This window comes from Petaurus breviceps, unplaced genomic scaffold (assembly GCF_028583685.1).
Source record: "Petaurus breviceps papuanus isolate PSGF00001 unplaced genomic scaffold, PetGlider_PUasm1.0 186, whole genome shotgun sequence".
Lineage (NCBI taxonomy): Eukaryota > Metazoa > Chordata > Mammalia > Diprotodontia > Petauridae > Petaurus > Petaurus breviceps.
In genome coordinates, this window is record NW_027185798.1 from 3,619,384 (window position 1) to 3,640,149 (window position 20,766).

General features: G+C 47.9%; 1 protein-coding gene across 5 annotated transcripts in view; it reads right to left on the reverse strand.

Annotated features, from left to right (window-relative positions):
* Window positions 1–764: 764 nt before the first annotated feature.
* Window positions 765–20,766, reverse strand: part of COL26A1 (collagen type XXVI alpha 1 chain) — a 278,588-nt gene continuing 258,586 nt past the window's right edge. For 2 of the 5 annotated variants that reach the window (XM_069089402.1, XM_069089401.1), the window contains exons 7-13: window positions 20,033–20,203; window positions 18,594–18,677; window positions 16,738–16,799; window positions 11,543–11,605; window positions 6,175–6,213; window positions 4,414–4,498; window positions 765–3,889 (exon numbers count right to left, since the gene is read on the reverse strand). In XM_069089402.1, the coding sequence (XP_068945503.1) occupies window positions 3,708–3,889; window positions 4,414–4,498; window positions 6,175–6,213; window positions 11,543–11,605; window positions 16,738–16,799; window positions 18,594–18,677; window positions 20,033–20,203 (686 nt within the window). In that variant the 3' untranslated portion in view covers window positions 765–3,707. The remainder of the gene's footprint in view (window positions 3,890–4,413; window positions 4,499–6,174; window positions 6,214–11,542; window positions 11,606–16,737; window positions 16,800–18,593; window positions 18,678–20,032; window positions 20,204–20,766) is intronic. The other 3 variants (XM_069089404.1, XM_069089403.1, XM_069089405.1) reach the window with 3 other exon arrangements.

Here is a 20,766-nt window from a genome sequence, read left to right on the forward strand (position 1 = left end):
CAGGGGAAATACAGGCCTTCCTCCCCTTCACGTGGCGCAGCCAGCCCTGTCTTCTCTCAGTCCCATAGCACTCCGTTTCCCCGTGTCTCCCCTTTTGCCCCGGCAGCAACTGTAGGTGCCTCCGCCCCCATTGTCCATGTCTGTTATGTACTGCTCATGTATGTAATGTATCATATTCCCGAGGAGGATGTAAGCTTCCTGAGGCTGGGGACTGTTTGCCCCACTTTGTGTGCCCCCAGGGCCCGGTGGATGGCAGGGGCTTGATACAGGCTTGGTTTTTCTTATGTATTTGTGTCATCCCTTTGGCTTTCCTCTTGTTCTCGCCTCCCCTCCCTTGCCCTTTTTTGTACCATTCGATCTCTAATAGGGACCCTGGCTTCAAGACAAAGTGAGCTCCCGGGGTCGAGGAGGCGTGAGACCATGTACTAAGCGGTTTGGCGCCAACTGCTCGTGAGCATCTGCAGAGTGCATGGGAACTGGGTGTGGCCCTGGCTGGGAGAAATTTGGAGCAAGAGCTGGAGAGCTTCCAACTAGGGGCGAGAAGGACATGTGACCTCCTTTTGGGGAGCTGATGGCAGTGACATCTCACTCTGGTCTCTGGCCCAAACCACAGCTCATCTCCCTTCCCAGGTACTTTATTTCCTGGGGATGGGGAGAGGGAGCTATGACTCGAGGCCCTCCTGGTCACTCTCAGGGTGTGAGAGGGGAGGGGATGAAGACAAGGAAGCAGCAATGACGACTTGGCTTTGGCTGCCAGAAACAAATTTTGTCATGGATGATACATTTTATTTCTCAGTTTGTTACATGAAAGACCTTGGACCTCAGTGGGCTTAGCACTGTTGGTCCCACGGCTCTGTAAGAATGCCAAGTACAAGATGTCCCCTACACCCCAACAACACCAAAGCAAAGAGAGAAAGAAGTCAATAATATGAATCATAACATTGCAATAGGGAAGCTGAGAGATGCCATCCCCCGCTGGCCTGGCCACGCTGCCACTCTTCTGCCAGGCAGCCAATCGTAACCAAGTTAGAGCGAGTCAGTGAAACAAAAAAACAAAGCCAGCTGGTGTTTTCCTTTGAGAAAGTATACACAGCATTGCAATGTGTGGATAAAGGAACAAGTGGTTCGAGCATATAGTCAAATCTGGAAAGCTGGGACACTTGTACATAAGAACACACCAACATAAATAAGAAAAATCTAAAAATTAGCACTGAACCGTCATACCAGCATTTTCTTCAATGCTTAGAAATGTGCTCCATGGACTTGAATGGAGCATAATCACAGAAACCAGGAGGGTGTTCTCCTAGTTAGGCTAGAAAATCTGCATCATGGAATGCCGTTGGAACAAGGTGATTCCGCCATAATTCTGGACTAGAATTTCCAGTCAGTAAAGCCAGCCTTCTTCCCTGGTCCATTGGGAAATACATCCAGAATGAAGTTGGCTCTTTCTCTGAAGACACCATTGTGATACCTTTTCCTTAAGTGTTCCACACGTGGTTTCAGTCTCACAGGGATCCGGAAATTCCATTACTGGAGCCTAGCACTGGAGGGAAGCCCAGCGTGGAACTGGCTCATTTCTAAGCTTGATGCCAAGAAGAGAAAATAGTTTTTTTCTTTCTTTTTTCCATCTTTGCCTCAGTGAGATAAACCAAGCTGAAAAATCATTTAAAAAGAAGGAAGAGAGGATGCTGGTGATCTTAGAAAATCTGAAAAGCTGCAGAAGACACTAGCTTGATGATGTGACATTGGCGAAATGGAAACAGACCCATACATGAATACCCCATGGAAATACAGTGAACCTAAATTAAAGGTCCAGCCAATAGGGATCTCAGTCAGCTGCCCAAAGCAAAGAGGCAGATTTAGAATACCTGCTATCAGTCACTGTCCATGGGGCTTTAGAAGATAAGACACAATACAAGCTCTAGAAAGTTATCTTTGAATTAGAAAAGTTACTTTGGGTGGAGAGATTGTTACCCTAAGGTCTGGTGATTGGGTAGGGCCAGAGAAAGCCCACCCAAATTTGGTTTCTAAAAGCACCAAAATTAAAGATACAGTACCATAAAATTAGGAAATAGTTGGAGTAGGAAATGCTGGGGATCAAAAAGTGTTTGGATTAACTTCAAGACAAGCTTGGCAAGACAGAATTAGTGAAGATGGTCATGAGAAATTTTAGGCTGGGAGGGCTGACTGTGGAGCTGGTTCTCTGCCCTCTTTCTGCCCACTCCAGCCATCCTGATGAACTCTCATTTGGGGGGTTAGGGCCTACAGCTTTTGCTCACTCACAGAACTCTTGCCGAAACAAATCAAGTGTAGCATTCTAGGGAGTAAAGCATCTGGTCCAAATCTCTGGCCTCCACTCACCTTTCATCCTTTCTCAGGACTCCCAGCACCCATTGGTGGTCAGCTGCCAGCAACTTGAAGTCACATCTTTCTAATTAGAAAGTGCTCTAAGGAGTGGCCTCAGCTGAGAGACACTGTTTCGGACCTTGTCATTAGCCTAATTGGACTTACTCACTGAGCTAGGTTTCTTCTCCCTGAAGGGCTGAAGGAAGAACCCAAGCAAACAGACTCAAAGCCAAGCGGTCACCCGAGTTTGGGAGCAGAGGTGGAGTCAGGCTTTAGAAGGGAACTCTTCACGGTAAAAGGCATAGGGTGGGACCTGTGCTGCTGAGGGCCGTTTCAGACCCCCGAGGAACCCTCCTAGGGGAAGACAGCTTTGTTTCGGAAGCTTGCTCCTCCAAGGTGTTGATCAGGATTCTGCACAATGGGCTTCTGGACAGGCTTGGTTGGAGACAGAGACACACAAAGGTGGTTCCTGTTTGTTCTTTGAGAAGAAATTGGGTTAATGGGAACACGCCCAGTGGGCCCACTCAGCCCAGTGCTTCTGTCTTTCCCATGATCTGACTTCTGGCCTTGTTGTGGTTAGAGACTTTTAGCCAAGGCAGGAGAGCGCATGGAGGAGGTCAAGGGCCTTACACATTCTAGGCGCTTAATAAATTCTTGCTTGATGGGCCATATGAGCATCTGAACCCCTCTGGCTATTTATAGAACCCAGGCATATAATCTCTAACTTGGGGTGACCAAAGGACATGTTATGGAGGACAGAAGGGGCAGCAAAGCCACAGAGATAAAACTTTTCTTCAGGGGAGTCTGTCCAGGGTGGATCCAGTGTGTACTGCAGGGACAGATGGAGATTGATGACTGGGGGCACGGAGATAGGCCAGGCCTTTCCAGAAAGGGCTCTAGAGGCCTATTTTCAAGCTGCTGTGAGCAAGCATCTGGCTTTGCCTGCTTAGTTTGCTCAAAAGGCACCATGGAGAGCCATGCCAACAGGAAACCTCGTTATGGTGGGGCTCTGGGAAAACTGCTTTGCCCATGATGCCCCTGACTGGGAATGCCCAGTGATGAGGCCATCCGCATACCCTTATTGAATCCCTCAGGAGTAAACTCTTGCCAGTCCAGACCCCCATTCATAGGAGGGAAAGAGAGGGAGAGGATGAGCACTGTTAGCAGGGGGCAGTCTCCTGCTTGCTGCCATTTGGGGAACCTCCCGAAGCATCCTCCAGGAGCACAGCCAGAGCCCTGCCCCCAGCCCCCAGCCTCCCTCCGTCTGGGCCCAAGACCACAATGGTGAGCATTTTTGTCCATGGATAGATACTGTATCTTTAATCAGTGCACAGGTTTGTCCTAGGGGGATGCCAGGCTGCCTACTTCAGGCTGCTGCTCTCATCACTGTTCCTTCTGGGTTCGATGTTGTCCAGCAAGGAAGAGATGGTGTCATATGGCTGGGGCGGGGCCAGGGGGCCCCCTCGCTTCATCTTGTTGCCTTGTAAGGCAGGGCCCAGTGCTCCACCTTGTCCAGAGCCTGGTTCAGTGGAAGACAGCGGGTCTGAAAGGAAAGACAGCCCCTTAGCGGTGTGGATGCAGTCTGTTCACCAAGGAGGGCGCTGAGAACAGAGCAGGGAGGGGGTCTGGCCAGGGATGCTCTCCTTCTTAGAGAAGGGAAGCTGCCAGTCCCAGGGAGAAGGCCCCAGGGATGGGGTGGTGGGCTCAGAAGGCCATTGAGAAGTAGATGTGATTGGGGATCTCAGGTGCTCCAGGTCTTTCCCCTGCCTGTCCCCATTTGGCTCTAATAGAATAGCTCACATTAGGTTTGGGCAGCTTAGGAAACCCCCAGTGGGTGGTTGGGCAGGTGGATGGGCAGGAATCCTTTGAGGGGTTCCATAAGAGAAAGAAGCAGCTGCCACAAAGTCCACAGGGTCCATTCCTCAAGGCAGGAATGGGGTCAATAAGCTTGAGCTCTCAGCAGCTGGGCTCCCTCTCCCTGCCCATTCTCCCCCTCCCACTCCCCCCTCCCCAACCCCATGAGCCATCCTTCCAGACCCTGCCTAGCACAGGCCTCTGGACACTCACCATGGATGCCGATCATGTGCTCCAGAATCAGCACCCTCTCTGCTAAGATCTTCAAGGCTTCTCGAAGCTGTTGTACTCCCTCACTCTATGGAACAAGTAAGCACCAGCCTCAGGAGATTTGTTTGATATGCAGAGGCAAAAAGCTGAGCCACCAAAGCAGCAGCTGGCCTAGGAGAGGTCCAGGGCAGCGGGGATAGGCCAGGTGTTGGTCAGGAAAGAGCCAGATGTTGGCAAAGTTCATCTGGGCACTGAGGTTTGGCACCAAATGGCTGAGCCACAGGGTCATCTAGTCATTTTACAGATGAGGAAACTGAGGACCAGAACACCTAAGTGACTTGCAGGTAGTAAACGGCAAAGCTGGGACTTGGATTCTTGACCTCAGACTCCCAGTCCAGCCCCCTTACCCCTGTTCCAAACTTTTTGCCAGGTCACTTCTCTCTGAACCTTGGTTTTCTCATCCATAATGTGAGGGGGTAGTGTTACTCAGTGGTTTCCAAGATCTAGCATTCTACAGTCCTCTTGCTAGATGATGTGTGTGTATGTGTGTGTGTGTGTGTTCACTTAACACGTGACAATCAGTGCCCAAGTCCTAGCAGTTTTTCTTCTGAAATGTCTCTCCTGTGCTGCTGCCTTCCCCTGATCTCATCTGCCTTGTCCAAGTCATCCCGGCATGATGGGTCTACTGCAGTGGTCCCTTCACTGGGCTCCCTGGCCCCATTTTCTCCTCCTCCTTAATCTGTCCTGCACACTTCTGCCCAAATAGCCTTCCTCCATGGTCTGTAAGACAAAGCCCACTCTGCTTAGACTGGCCCTGCAGCGTGTCCCCGAGTCTCCCCCCAAATGCCTTTCCTCCCCTTGGTGGCCTGCATTTCATGACTAGCCAGACCTGTTCACACACTATTCTCTGTGCATCCCATGTCACCATTTCCCTTTCCTATAAACCAATTCCTGCTTCTCCTCGGAGCCCCAGTCCCACTGACTCAATTCTTGCAACCTTGTCTAGACCATCTACCTTACACTTATCCCAGTCTTACATTCTGTGTGTGTGGGATGTGTGCGTGTGTGTGTGGGGGGGTGCGTGCGTGGGGGTGTGTGTGGGTGTGCGTGTGTGCATGTGTGTGTAGGGGGTGTGTGCGTGTATGTGGGGGTGTATGTGTGTGCGTGTGGAGTGTGCGTGTGTGTGCGTGCATGCGTGTGGGGGGGTGTGTGTGTGAGGGAGGTGCATGTGTGTGGAGGTGTGTGTGCATGTGTGTGGTCTCCCTGACAGGTCTGGAAGCTCCCTGAGGATAGGGACCAGGCCTTGTGTTTCCCTTACATCTGCCACAGCACTTTAGACGTTACCAACCCAGGCAACATTCTGCATTTCCTGGAATCTGAGTATTTAGAGGTGTAAGGGACTTGATAGATCATCTGGTGCATCCCTCCGAGAGGGTGAGGCAGTGGGGTCTAGTGCCCAGGTCAGACAGTGCCAGGTATGCAGTCAGGAAGAAGCAAGAGGAGTCATTCCATCCTGGTTCCCAGTTTGGCCCTGGGCATGTCACCTGATTTCACACAAACTCATCTATAAAATGGGGGTGGGGGTGGGCCTTAACTGAACCCTATGAAACTACTTCTTTGGCCCCAAATTCAGTGTTCTTTGCCATGCTTCTACACTGAGAAAGGACTGAATGTCTCCTAATTTAAGCCCAGTTCAGACAGACATCAGTAAGTGAGAGATAAGGAGAGAGAATACATTTATTAAAACATTTAGGCAATTTTTACCTCTTTTCCCTTTTCTACTCCTTTTGAACCAGGTTCACCCTAAAATATGATGAAAGAATAAGAGAGATTGTTATCAAGTGAAGGCAATTCAGTAAAACCCAGCTTTTCATGAAGATAATTGTATTTGTGTTGGGGCAGCTGAAGCCTGCTGGCTACTCTTTGGATAGAGGAAGTGTGCCAGGTCTGTGGGGCTGCTGGGAAGGGGGAGGGGAGACTTCTAGAAGAGTCCTTAAAAAAAGAACATGGATTACAAGAATCACATGTAAGGTACTGTTCACAGCTAGGGTTGGGGGAGAATTCTCAACACACCAAAGGATAGAAACCATCATGAGATAAAATGGATGATTTTGATCACATGAAATTGCGAAGCTTTTGCATGCACAAGATAAATATATAATTATATTATATCCAATTAGGATATAATATATAACAATTATTTTATGCTATATATAGTTATACATTATATAAATACATATAATTAAGTAGTTGATTGGAAAAAATTCTATTCACCAAATATCTTTGTTAAAGCTCTGATATCCAAGGTATAGAGGGAACTAACACGAATATGTTGAACCCAGAGCCATTCTCCGATGGATAATAAAGATGTAGGAGTAGAAATGTGGTATGTGAAGTAGTATGTGAAGGAACGCTCCAGATCACTAACAACAAAAGAGAGGAATGCACATCAGAACCAGCCTAAGCTTCAGCTCACGTCGGTCACGCTGGTAAAGATGAGAAAAGATGGGAATAGGCAGTGTTGGGGGGGCTGTGAAAAGAGGAGCACTCTAAGGCAACAGCGATGGGACTCTTGGTTGGTCTAAACGTTATGGGAAGTAACTTGTCATCGTGTGAAGAGAGTGACTGAAATGCTGGAGGCTGGTGCTGTCTGACGCCAGGCTCCCACCGGTGACCATACAAACCCCAGAGAGGCCAGTAATGAGGGAGTCCTCTCAGCTGCGCACCTCAAGGATCTTTCCTTGAAATTGAAAATGCTGTTCAACAGTAAAGACTGAGGAGGCGACTTTGTTACTTATCTGTGTGACCTTGGGCAAATCATTTAACTTCTAAATCTGTGATCCCACAGAGGCAAAACATAGCATGACTTTCAATTTTTCAGGTGATGACAGAGTTTGGAGGGGGTAATTTACACGTTGGATGATATGGTGCAGGAGTGGGGAACCTGCAGCTTCAAGGCCACATGTGGCCCTCCAGGCCCTTGGGTGTAGGCTTCTGACTGAGTGCAAGTTTTTACAGAACAAGTCCTTTTATTAAAGGGATTTGTCCTGTGAAGTTTGGATTCAAAGGGCCGCACTTGAGGATCTAGAGGGTCACATGTGGCCTCGAAGTCACAGGTTTCCTATCCTAATATAGTTAAAAAGGTCTTGACAGAATAGCATGATGGGGTGAATTAAATAAGACAAAATTTAGAAGGATAAATGTAAGTAGAATCTTACACTTGGGTTCAGAAAATCCACTTCCCTAATACAGGATGGAAGAAATAGTTTCTATAAAAAGTATCTGGGAGTTTTAGTGGACTGAAAGACCACTAGGGGTCAAGAGTATGACATGGCATTGGAAAAGGTAAGTGTGAGTAAACAACTCTACTGTGTCTGCCATAGTCGGCCCTTTCATTCTGGGTACCACACACTGGGAGAGACATTCAGGAGCATGTCCAGAATAGTGTGACAACTGGAGAAGTCATCACATGAAAGTCACTTGAAGCGTATGAAAGTCAGCCTGGAGGAGAGAAGCCTGGAGGGCCACTAGAGCGCTTTGGCCAGGTGTGCAAAGGGCTAGCATGCAGAAGAGGTTACACTGTGTGTCCCAAAAGCTCAGTGGAGCTTTAGGCCGCACTGAGACCTGCTGGACATAAATGAACAATGTTTACGTGAAAGGTTAGAGTGGAATGGGCTGGCCTGGTTCTTTGTGGGTCCCTCCTCCGTGGTCAACCAGCTTCTACTTGATCAGGGGTAGTGGGGACTCCATGGCCTCTGAGATTCTTTCCAGCTTAGTGTCTGTTTACATCGGAGGGGTTTCATAGAATCACAGACTCTTCCCAGCATGACTTGTTGATGACTACTGAGCCCAAACATCTCTCCCTACCGCCTACTTTCTTTTACTAAATATAACATTGTCTACTCTTCTCCCCCCCTGAACAAGACTCTTCTCTGCTAAACACATTCCCTTGTGCTATCTCTACACCATGGAGGGAGCTGTCAGGTGTCCATCTCCTGAATCACTCTTACAGTTCTAGGGTGGTCATCAACTGTGGTTTCTTTGTGTCCCTGGATTTGATGGATACTGTGATTCATGGAAATATGGAGCCTTGGAGACAGACAGAAACTGATCCTTTTCATAATGTACAAGATATACTCACAATGACCTCTTTCCAGAAGGGATTCTACCCTTTGGTTCTACAATTACAGGTTCTGTCTCTTAGCTAAGCTCTGTGCTAAGCCCGGCCCAAATTCCCTAGTGAAGGGTTATGGGGGAGATTTAGGGAGCAGGTAACCCAGAGTATGGGAACCATGGCCATTTCATTTAGCCCCATAGGTCCTGTTTTCCCTCTTCACCCTCCCCCAACTGAACTCTGGGGACTTTCCTTAGTACACAGGCTTACTCCTTAGCTGGTGGTTTTTTTTTTAATTGCTAGCTTTAATTTCTTATTTAAAATATAGTGATTTTTAAAAAATAAACTACAAAAATGCAAATATTTTATACAAATGCAAATATGCATACTCCTAGGCTTAAGGTTTTACAGATTGTAATCACAGAGCAGACAACTTTAAGTTAATTTGTTAAAATGAACTCAAGCAAAAGCGATGATGGGGAAATGACAATGGCAAGTGATGGTCATCATTCTTCTGGGTTTTCACTTTTAACCTACACCTGAGTTTCCAAAATGCCACCAACCACCCACATTGGAATAATTCCATTCTTTATTGTAACCTAGTATACATCCACATGAGAATAATTTCTTTCAAAATAACATAAACATATCACAAACATACACACGAATCCTACTGAATCTGCTGTTTTAATCAAGGAAATAGGGATTCTGGAGTCTAAAGTTTTCCTGCCACCAGAGATGCAAATATAAACACCACACCCAGAAAAACGCAAGATTGTTACAGACAAAAGGCAAATAGAGAATGAGTAGTCTTGGTTTCAGCTAAAAATCTCAAGTTTGCTGGTATCCAGAGCCTACTGTGATTTGAGATGTGAAACTTAAGCATTGTGTAGCAAGTCTTTTCAAAAGGCAGGGCTCTGAGATTTCTAACTATCCACTATAGTCATCATTCTCTAAACAAACACAGAAGGATGGGAGACAAATAACAAAAGAAAATCTGAAAAAATCCATAAACTGCTTCAAAATGTTGGAAACATCCATGGTTCCCATGTTCAAGTTGTGCGAAGTGTGCGCATTCTTGGAATGTCCTGACCTCCATGTTTCCCCTACCAGTCTGCTACACCTGAATAACTAACCACAGTGCCATGTGCACATAGTGTGTTTGCACAGTCTTTTTTTTATGATTAGCAAATGAACATCTTGACTTGGAGATGTTAGAACCAACATCCTGCCGACTTCCTTTAGCATTTGTTTTGATTTAAAATTTAAAAGCTTATACAGGAAATCTTAGTTCACATGACTGAAATCTAGCTTAAAGAATTAGACAAGATAATAATAGCAGTGAGATATTTAAATGTTCCTTATTTCTAGCAACAACATAAGCTGACAATGGTTTTGTCCATCTCTAACGTCACCGCTACTAATGGATTATAAATAAATTACCAACTCATTATAAATAAATTCTTATACTCCCCAAAACCTGAGATTTGGGTAAGAACCAAAAAGCACTTAGAAGGTCACAAGACAATGAGGCTGATTCACCCTTACTTGAACTCCCAGCTTTCTTTGGACAATTTTTTAAGGGGAAAGAAGAATCCCCCGTCCTCCCTCCCCCGCCTCCTCCTGTCCCCGACTATGGCTGTGTTTTGTGTCCCGTGTCTAGATTCAAATTCTCCTACTTCAGAACTACTGTTGAAGAGTTGATGGGGAGGGGAATGGTGGGGGTAAAAAGGAGGCCGAAGTCAGGGAGGCAACAGGCCAGAAATTAATTTAAAACCTATGTGCCCAGCAAACAAAAGCAAAAGAATGTTTTTGTATTAAGAAATAAATATGTATTCTAATGCTAGGCAATGGGATGCGCATTTAGACTGTAAGGAAACCTACAGCATGTGCACTACTGAGGGCCACACTTAACTGTAACTTGGAATTGCCATCCTAGAACAACCTTTTCGTTTTGTCAGCATTTTGAGGTTTTGCAGCTGCACAAAATGGCATCTTTTGTCTTGCTTCCAGCTATGTAAAATACAGTCTGTAATTTAAACATGGTGGGGGGAGTCCCCAAGTCCAGAAGGGTTATGGGCCCCTCATTCAATACTTTCAAACTCCTCCTGGGATCATTTTAAAAACTCCCTTCTAGTCCATACATCCAGTGGTTCTCTAACCCCCATGACTCAGGTCTCTTCCTTTTAAAATCCACTGAATCAGTTATGTCCAGTGAAAGCTGAATGTGGGCTCATGGTTTTCCCTTATCAATTTAATCCAGTCACTGCACCTACATGGGATTCTTCGGTCCTGTGCAGGGCCTACTTTTACTGGCTCTAGTTCAGACTAGAAGTAAAACGGTGGCCGTGCTTTGAGTCTAGGTACAGAACTCCAATATGTAGCCAACGCTCCATGTACACAGAGCATTGGTTTTGCTACATACCCAAGCTCTGAACACAGCAGGTGTTCAATAAATACTTGGTTAATTAAATATAATGTCTCTTTGTTTCAGCTTGTTCATGTAGAAGGACTCTGAGGAAGGGTTTAGCCACAATGACTGGGGGTGATGTGGAAACAAGCATGGTTCCCTGGGCTGGAAGACTCCAGGCCATGATAAAATGACCCCTCCTGACCCACAGTCTTGGCTGCTTTTCCTTTTTACCTAGATGAATGGTGGTACAGTGGTATCATGTGAGCCCAAACAGCAAGCACTTATTAAGTACCCACAGTATACTAAGTGTTGGAAACAAAGGACAAGAATGAAATAATCCTTGTCCTCAAGGAGCTTATATTCTGTTGGGGGAGGCAGACATTGGCCAATATCTGCCTCAGTGGGCTGCAGGGATGGTTACTGTTTGGAAGAACATCAGAGAACTCCCATATTCTTCATATCTTCAAAAAACAGAGTGTGGCTTGGACTGCAGCAAGGAGATGTAAATACAAGAATATTTAGCAAGTCCATGGATCCAGGTCTGTATGGATGAGACTCAATGGCCTGGTAAAGATTCATTTTAAGGTTTAAAAATCAGTACTTACTCCATTTCCTCTGCCTCCCTTGGAGTCTTTAAAGCCTGAGTCTCCTGGAGGGCCTGGATTGCCCTAGAAATAGACCAGATGGTGGAATGATGTGACATCCCTGTGATGATCAGGCCAGTATCTCTCCTGAGACCAGGAATACATCACCACATCTACCACTCCCTGATTAACATGGTACACGTAGGGCCATGGGCTATCTGACTATATGTGCAGTCACCCTGGAACCCCCTGACTCTGGGAAATGCAGTGGCATGGGAGCTGGAATTTCCTCCAGCTGGGGAATGGCAGCTCTTTGCTGAGGTGACCCTGAAAGTGACCACAGGTGGATCCTGAGCCAACACAGACTTGAAGGCAGGGAATGATCCACACACCTGCTGATAGCTCCTGAACTGGGTAGGCCCCAGGAGGAGCCACCCCAGGGATTCAAAGCTGTTTGTGATCAAGTTCCTGCTTTCTGCAGCACCTTTTACATAGAAGGCGCCTCCTCAATGCTAGTTTGACTGAAGGTTCCACAGAACTTGGAATTTCTAGGACCCTTCACTGCCTCAGAGCAAAGCCCGACTAATCATAGCCAGGCATGATGGCCTGCTAGCCACGTGGGGCAGGGCCAGGAGAACAGGATGCAGGGGGAGACACCATTTGGTGGGAAGGTGGGTCCCATTGAGAGTGTCCTGGGAGTGTCACAGAGTTCAGTGACCTCCATCCACAAGAGGCAGTATTATGGGCAGTTTGAAAGACAACTGGACTTGAAGCTGGAGGATCTGGGCTGGAGTCCTATGTATGTTCACTGCTTGTGTTCATTTTGGGCAAATCACATAAGCTCCCCAAGCCTCAGTCTCCCCATACATAAGATGACAGCCTTGCCCAAAGTGACCTGTGAAGTCATAGAAACTTCTAAACTATGATTTCATGGACATGTTTGCTCTTCCCTCACAGCACCCAGATACAAACCTTGTGAGCAGATAGTAGTATCTCAAGGAGTGCTGGTTGGTGTTTGGGAGTCCCTAGCACTGGGAAACCTGGAGTAGAACTGAGATGGGAGGGAGAGCAAGGAAAGTGAAAAGGAGAATGTGGATGTTTTAGGACACGTGGCTTAGGGGCAGCCAGAGTTTGGCTTCTGTTGCCAAAGGACTTGGAGTGCCCCGTGCCAGGGCTGGCTGGGCCCGCATGCAAGGTTGGCGTTTTGTTGTTCCCACAGTAGTGAGCCCCAGGCCTGAAGCCAGGATTGGGCAGATCTGTGCTGACCAGCATGCTTCGCCAAGGACAGTCACAGAGCCTGCAAGTTAAGCCAAAAGAAAGAACAGAGGCATTACAGGTGCAGACCCAGGCACTTGGCAGTGGGCCCTGCCTCTGATTTCCACAAATCACACTAGATGGGTATTATCTATTCCCTAATGCATGTTTCCCTGAATGAAGACAGAGGTAGGCCCAGCCGGGCAGTGTGAATGAGAACCTGCCACATAAGGGCTGTGGTGACCACAGGTGGGGTGGTCAGGACAGGAAGAGGAGGAGAAAGCCTGTAGCTGTGACACCAGGGACCTACCCCCCACTCTGACAGAAGGCATTGAATAGAGATAAATATAAAGTTTTAAACTTGGATTCAAAAAATTAACTTCATGAGTGTGAGGTGAGAGAGACGAGTTTGGAGAGAAAAAGATCTAGAGCTCTTAGTGGTCTCTGCTCCACATGAGTTAATAGGACAATACAGTGGCCAAGAAAACTGACCAAGCCTCCGGCGCATTAAGAGAGCATGACGTGCATGGGAAGTCCATGTCCATATACCCGCTCTCATTGCCGCATCTGAGTGTGTGGTTCAGTTTTGCTGTGTTACGTGTAGGAAGGATCCGCCCCTAAGAGGTCAGAACCAGGTGAAAGGCCTCAGGCTCATGCCTTATGCATAGATGAAGAGAATGGGAACAGTCTGTGACCCTAAAAGGCCGGGGGAGCCAAATTCAAGTACTGGAAGGAGTTAACTTGTTTCTGGCTTCAGACTTGGGAACAATGAGGGGAGGCTGCTGAAAGACAAAGCTGGGTTCTGTGTTAGGAAAAGAAGACTCCCTCCCAGAGCTACTCAAAAGCAGGAGGAGTAAGCACTGCAAGGAAGAGCTGGATGACAGGCCCTCTTTGGTGGATGCCTGGGCTCCCGTGGTCTCTTTGTAATTCTGTCATGGGCAGATACTGTGGTAGCAGGATGAGGCAGGAGGGACAAGCTACTGGGAATGTGGTCCGATGCCCAATAAAGAGGAAGAAAGCAAGTGACCAATGGGAGAGCCAAGAGGGACTTGCCTGAGTCTTCCCAAATTTCCTTCCAAACAACTTTAAAATAATGCCTCAAGATAAATTCTGAAATGGCAGAACTAACAAAAAGTTGGGGTCAAAGTTTTTCAGCTCAAGACAACTTAGAAGGTTAGCAGAAAAGGTGTGTTTCACTGGGCTGAGAGTGCAGCACAGTCCAATGCAGGCTATACCCAACAAGGAGATGCAGGCTGTAGGGTGACTGACAGCTTCCAGAGCTCTCAGATTCTAGGTAAGGGGGTCAGACAACTGGTCAGAAGGAGATTACAGGAGAGCCTCTGCTGGCACTGGGTGCAGGACTCTGTCGCATTGTCCATACACAGGGTCCCTTGTCACAGGTCCAGGATGGAAATGAGTGCTTGTAGTTACTCACAGACCAGAGCACAGGCCAGGAGAACAGTGACCACACCTCTCTTTAGATCATACCACCTTGGAAGAACTGAAAACTTACAGACACCCCCCACCCCAAACTAGCTCTGAAAACAGCAGGATGAAAAACCTGAAGCTTTGGACAGAGTGCCCCCTCCCCCCACATCCTGGGAGAAGACCCCAATTTTAAGATAAAGTTAGAAGTCAACAAATAGGTTGGGAAAATAAGCAAACCACACAAAAAAAGAACCTGATCATAGAAAGTTACTATGGTGACAGAGAAGATCAAAACATAACTTCAGATTAAAAACAGCTAAATGCAAAGACTCAAAGAGAAATGTGAATTGGTCTCAGGCCCCAAAAAAGAATTCCTAGAAGATCTCAAGAAGGATTTTAAAAATAAAGTAGAAGAGGTAGAGAAAAAATCATGAGGAGAAAGGAATGATGCAAAAAAAATCATGAAAAAAAGTCAATAGCTTGGCATAGGAGGCACAAAAAAATAATGAAGAAAACACCTGAAAAAACAGAATAGGCTAAATGGGAAAGGATGCACAAAAAGTCACTGAACAACTTAAAAAGCTGAATTGGCCAAATGGAAAGGGAGATGCAAAAGCTCACTGAAGAAAATAATTCCTTAAAAATTAGAATTGGATAAGTAGAAGCTAATAACTTCATGAGACATCAAAAACAAAATAAAAACAATTTAAAAAGAAGAAAATGTGAAATACCTCATCAGAATAACAATTGACCTGAAAAATAGATCAAGGTGAGATAATTTAAGAATTATTGGTCTACCTAAAAGACTTGATGAAAAAAAAGAGCCTAGACATTATATTTCAAGAAACTATTGAGGAAAACTGCCCTCATACTAGAACCAGAGGGTAAAATAGAAAGTGAGACTCCCCCAACCACCTCCTGAAAGAGAGCCCAAAATAAAAACTCCCAGGAATATTATAGCCAAATTCCAGAACTCCCGATCAAGGAGAAGACATTGCAAGCAGCTTGAAATAAATGATTCAAATATCAAAGAGCCAGAGCCAGAACAACACAAGATTTAGCTGCTTCTGCATTGAAGGATCTGAGTTGTGAAATGGCTGAACAAGTTGTTGTATGTGATTATGATGCAATATTATTGTGCTATAAGAAATGTTGAACAAGATGCCTTCATAAAATCCTGGAAAAACTTATTTGAACTGATTCAAAGTGCAGTGAGCAGAACCAGGAGAGCATTGTACACAGTAATAGCAATTGTGTCCAATGATCAACTGTGAATGACTTAGCTATTCTCAGCAATACAGTAATCCAAGACAATTCTGAAGGACTTATGATGAAAAAGTGCTGTCCATGTCCCAAGAATGAACTGGTAGAACCTGAATGCAGATCGAAGCATACTTTAAAAAAAATTTTCTTTTTCTTTTTTTCCTTTTTGGTCTGTTTTCTTTCACAACATGGTTAATATGGAAATGTTTTGCATGATTGCACATGTATAACCTATATGAAATTGCTTGCCCTCTCATTGCGAGGGAAGAGGAAGGAGAGAATTAAAAAAAAAAACTAATGTTAAAAACTGTTTTTACATATAGTTGGACAAAAATAAAACATTTGAAAATTTTAAGAAGCAAGTGTCCAACCATGTCTGAGCTTATCCAAGGAGGCTGCATGCTAAGTGATTAATTCCATGTCATGAAGGTGTGGGCAGCTTCCCAAGTATTGGCGTAGAAGGCTAACTCCCTCCTCTGTGATGCATGGTGCACGGACCCAGGTTTCAGCTGTGCACAGCTGCTGTCCATGATAGGCGCTCAACCCTCTCTGCCAGTCATAGCTAAAATTTCCACCATTATGTAATGGTCAGCACATGGCTCCCCTGGTGTGTTCTGTTCAAATGCAGGTATACTCAGGGAGAGGAACCACATTAAGCTCCAGGATAATAGGATTTAGAGCTGAAGGGACCATGGAGGTTGTCCAGCCAAACCCCCTCCTACAAAGAAGGGCACCGAAGGCCGCAGAGGAAGGGAGGCTGCCTTGGACTGAAAGCAGCAGCTGGGACCAAGCACTCTTTCTGGGGGGAAGAGCTTTCGGGGCTGGATCTGGCCTTGGAGGGAGCCTTTGCTTCAGCCATTGCCCAGCCTTCCCTGCAGAGGAGATGGGCTCTTTCAGGAGAGCTTCACTGACCTAAATCCTCCCCTCCCTCAATACAGGGACTTGTCGATCGTACTGAGAATATGCAGCCAAGAGTCTCCGCAGACGGGAACCCAGCCCTTCAGTTGCACAGGATGCTTGAAAGAACAGTGTTTCTGCCATGGCATTGTCTGAGCAGCACAATTCCTGGGGACTTGGAAGCACATCTGCTGGCAGCCCTTCTGCTCTGACAGGGATTGTTTTTGCTGGTGCTCAGTCTGGTAGGTCATAGGTCTAGGGCTAGAAGGGACCACTTTGGGACGTTCCTCCTTTTAAACCACAGCTTTCCCTCAGTGCCTAGGCCCACCTTTCTTTGCTCCCCCATCCAAGGCCAGTGATGTGGATTTCCTTACCTGGGAGCCTGGAGCTCCCATGGGACCTGGGGGGCCATTGGGTCCAGAGGGTCCAGGTGGTCCTGTGGGCAGAGAAATCATTGACGTCAGTTCCATGTAAGAGACAGGTCTCCTTCCAAACCTTCCTGCCCAAGCCTCTCCCCACTGCCAGTCACAGGCTTCAGGGTAGGAAATCTGATAGAATCAACTGCCAGCAATCCACAGGGGATCCTAAGATCCTGGACCCAGAGCTAGGGGAGCTTGATGCACCATTTAGTCCAATCCATGACTTGACAGATGAGGAAACAGACCCGGAGAAGCCAAAGACCCTGTCCTGGCATGTTCTGCAGGGGTCCCTCCTTTCTGAGAGGAATGAAAAATAAACCCATAAACGAATAACCCAGCACACAAATAGTGCGGGCAGCATTGTCTCTCAGCCCTGGATTTAAAGCTGGGACTTCTGACACAGTGTGCGGACATGCTGTACACCCTTGGACAAGGCAGGGGCAGCCTGCCAGAGTGATCAGAATGCTGCTCCTGGGGGCAGGGAGCAGACACAATGCCCCCTGCACCTGTACGAGCTGGTCCAGGTGGGGCTAGTGCAGTCACTGCCAGGGTCTGCCTGCCTTAGGTCTCTCACTCCTGTCCTTCCTCCATTCAGCCACTAACAGGCATTTCTGACCACATCACCCCGTCCTGCCTATTCAGTAAACCCCAGTGGTTCTCATTCCTTCTAGGATCAAATAGAAAGCCCTTCCCCATGAGTCCTTGCCAGCCTCCCAGCCCTCCACAGGCCATCCCCTGGCCCTAGACCCTTCCTGGCCCTGGAATGTGAGCTTCACTCCTGAATGTGGCATCTGCCTTATCTGTGTCCTGACTTCCCTGGCCTCCTTCAGATCCCAGTCAAAGTCCCAGCTGTTACACGAAGCACCTCTCAGTCTTTTTTTTTTTTTTTAAAGCAATCAGGGTTAAGTAACTTGCTCAAGGTTACACGGCCAGTTATCTCTGGGTGTGGTGCTGAGTATCTGAGCCCGGATTTGATCCAGGTCATCCCGACACTGGAGCCGGTGCTCTTACTCGCTGAGCCACCTGGCCGCCCCTAAGCAATTGGGGTTAAGTAACTTGCTCAAGGTTACACAGCCAGGTGTTTCTGTGTGGGTGCTAAGTGTCTGAGCCCGGGATTTGATCTCCAGGTCTTCTCAACACTGGAGCCAGTGCTCTTACTTGCTGTGCTACCTGGCCTCCCTGGCACCTCTCAGTCTTCCCTGACTCAGTGCCTCTGGTCGGCCAGGTCTATACCTGCTGGTACTTGCTATTTGGACACCTCCCCCATTAACCAGTGAGCCTCAAGGGCAGGGACGGGCCTTTGCCTTTCTCTGTGTTCTCAGCACAGCACTTAGCACAGGGCCTGCAACAGAGTAGGTGTTTAAATGACTGTTGACTGACAAATAGAGAGGCATTTGGCCTTCTGTGGCCAGCAGCAACCTAGTGAGACCTAGGAAAATGACTTTGAAAGGTGCATGGAGGTCAATTGGATAAAGAGGCCTGGTGTGTGGGAATAAGCCAGCCTCGATGCACTCGCAGGATTCCAGAGCTACTGAGGACAGAAGAGATTAAGTGGCCATCAGTTCTAACCCCGCATTTTAAAGATAAGAAAACAGGCCCAGGGAACTGAACAGCCTAGCCCAGGGTCACACAGAAGCAGGATATGAACCCAGGGCCTGTTTCCAGAGACACTGCACTCTCCACTGTGCCAGGATGCCCCCAGAGCCCATGTGCATCAGGCTTCGGGCTCTGGGATTGGGCTACAGTTGGAGGTAAAGACCTGGGTTGGTCCCCAATCAGGTAGCACCACGTGTGTCTGGTTATCTGCTTACCTGGTGGGCCAGGGGGGCCCCGAGGCCCAGGGATCCCTGCCATGATGGTGTCTATGATGGTGGAAGACACCTGGGAGTCGCCATCTGTAAGAGAGCCACCATAACTCCTCACCCACTCTGGGACACACACAGTGGCTCCCACAGGAGCCTCTCCACAGGGACAGAAACACAGCATGAGAGCATGGCTGCTGTCGTTCTGGACACAGGGGACTCGGGCCATGGAAAGCTGCCAATCCCTTCCTCCTTCTGGAGGCTACGATACCACCAATGGATGGAAAAGGAAATCCACACTCAGGGAAAGGCCCTCCCTTCCCCCAATGGCCTGGGGACGCCACTGCTTTCAAGGACAGACACTTTTCCAGTGGACAGAGGAGATCTGGGCCAAAGCCCCCGGGAGCTGACAAGGACCAAATGGCCAAGGGTCTCCGGTGACCCAGGCCGCCCTGCAGGCTGTTCTGGCTCCTTTTTCTGCCACTGACCCTCAGCCCTAGCGTGACCTCAGGATCATTGAAGCTACATCCCTAGACACGAGGAGTCTGGGGTCCAGAGAAGAGAAGCAATGTCTCTAAGGTGGTGCAGCCCAATGTGCCTTGGCAGAAGAGAAGCTCCTGGTGCCCTTCCTGACAAGGTCTTTCCATAGAGGTGGCAGGAGACTGCAGACTGTCCAGTCAGGGGACTGTGGGGGAGCTCCCAGCCCTCTGCAGACACTCTGTGCCTTCATATTGAGCCTGACTGTAACAACCAGCAGGGACTCCTCCCTCCCTCCCAAAGCCATATTGTTTATACCCCACAGCAGAAGAGTGGATACCTCACATAGCTACAGGGCAAAGGCATAGGAATCAGAGGACCTGGGTTCAAATCCTGCCCATGAGGCCCACTCCCTGGGGCAGGCCCCTTCTCTTCCTTTGTAAAATAAGGTCTATGATCTGGTTTGTTTGAGATGGTTCACAGACCAGGGTGGTTATGCCAGGTGCAGGAGCTGCTCACAATGCACAGAACTTCAGTAGGTCCTAAAGGTCATTTTTAGGAGAAGGGCTGCAGCTCTTTCTTCTGAGCGGTGACAGCCAGGTTGGTCAAGGTTAGACCACATTCCAGCCTGAGGTTACATTCACCAGGGTCAGGAACTGAGGGCAAAGGAGGCTTTGGAGAAGAGGCTGACAGGGCCAGGCCTGTGGAAGGCCCACCTGAGCCTGCCCCCCAAACATGTGACTTCTCCTTTGTTCTCTATCTTCTGACTTTATCTCTTGCTACTGGCTCCAGACCCAACACTTCCACCCAAGGAGAAGAAGACACAGAGGAAGCAGGGGCGAGGGGGGGGGGGTGAAGCTTGGGCTTCCCTTTCCTGAAATGCTTTGGCACAGAGAACACCCCCGCCCCCAGTGCCTTGGCGCAGGGGCTTTCTTCGAAAAGGGGCACAAAGGAGCACTACAAACACTTACTTTCTTTCTGTCCTGTGGGCTGGAGTGAATACAAAACCCCTTGCTGGAGTCGGGGTAGAAGGCCAGGGCTGCCAGGGGGGCCTGGGGGCCCGGGAGGCCCAGGGGGCCCGGGAGGCCCAGGGAGCCCAGTCTCTCCAGGAAGTCCTCTCGGACCCTGAGGCCCCAGGAGCCCTAAAATTCAGAGAAAAGGCAGGAATCGCGGGTGTCCATGCAGGCGTGAAAGCTGGAGCAGGGGGCAGCCAAGAGCTGCAGATTTCTGCAGCGGTTTGAGGACGAGGTTTAAGGATGAAACCTGGTGTCAGGCGCGTGGACAAGATGACTTCTTGTCCTGTTTCTCGATGCTGGATGTTACCACTTTGTAACAATAATGGAACATCTTCCTGACAAGCAGGTTTTCGTTTTTTCTTCAGGGAGTAATCATGACCACACTGAATAGGAAAGGGACAGTGAGGAATAGGGAAAGTGACAGCCTTGGGCATTTGGGATAAGCCTGTGCTTGGAGGGTGGAGGACTGGACTCTGAGCTCTGGTCCTGCCCCAGACAGGTGCCAGACCCCTCCAGTCACCATTTCCATTCTCTGGGCCTAAGTTTCTCATTTTTAAAATGAAGGGGCTAGCCTCAACCCTTTTAAACACCCCACAATTGGTGCAGAGGCTTTTTTGGCCCTCACTTGATCCTACTGTAACATTCCTGGGAGGGAAGGGACGTGGGGAATGCTGTCCTAACTTCCCAGA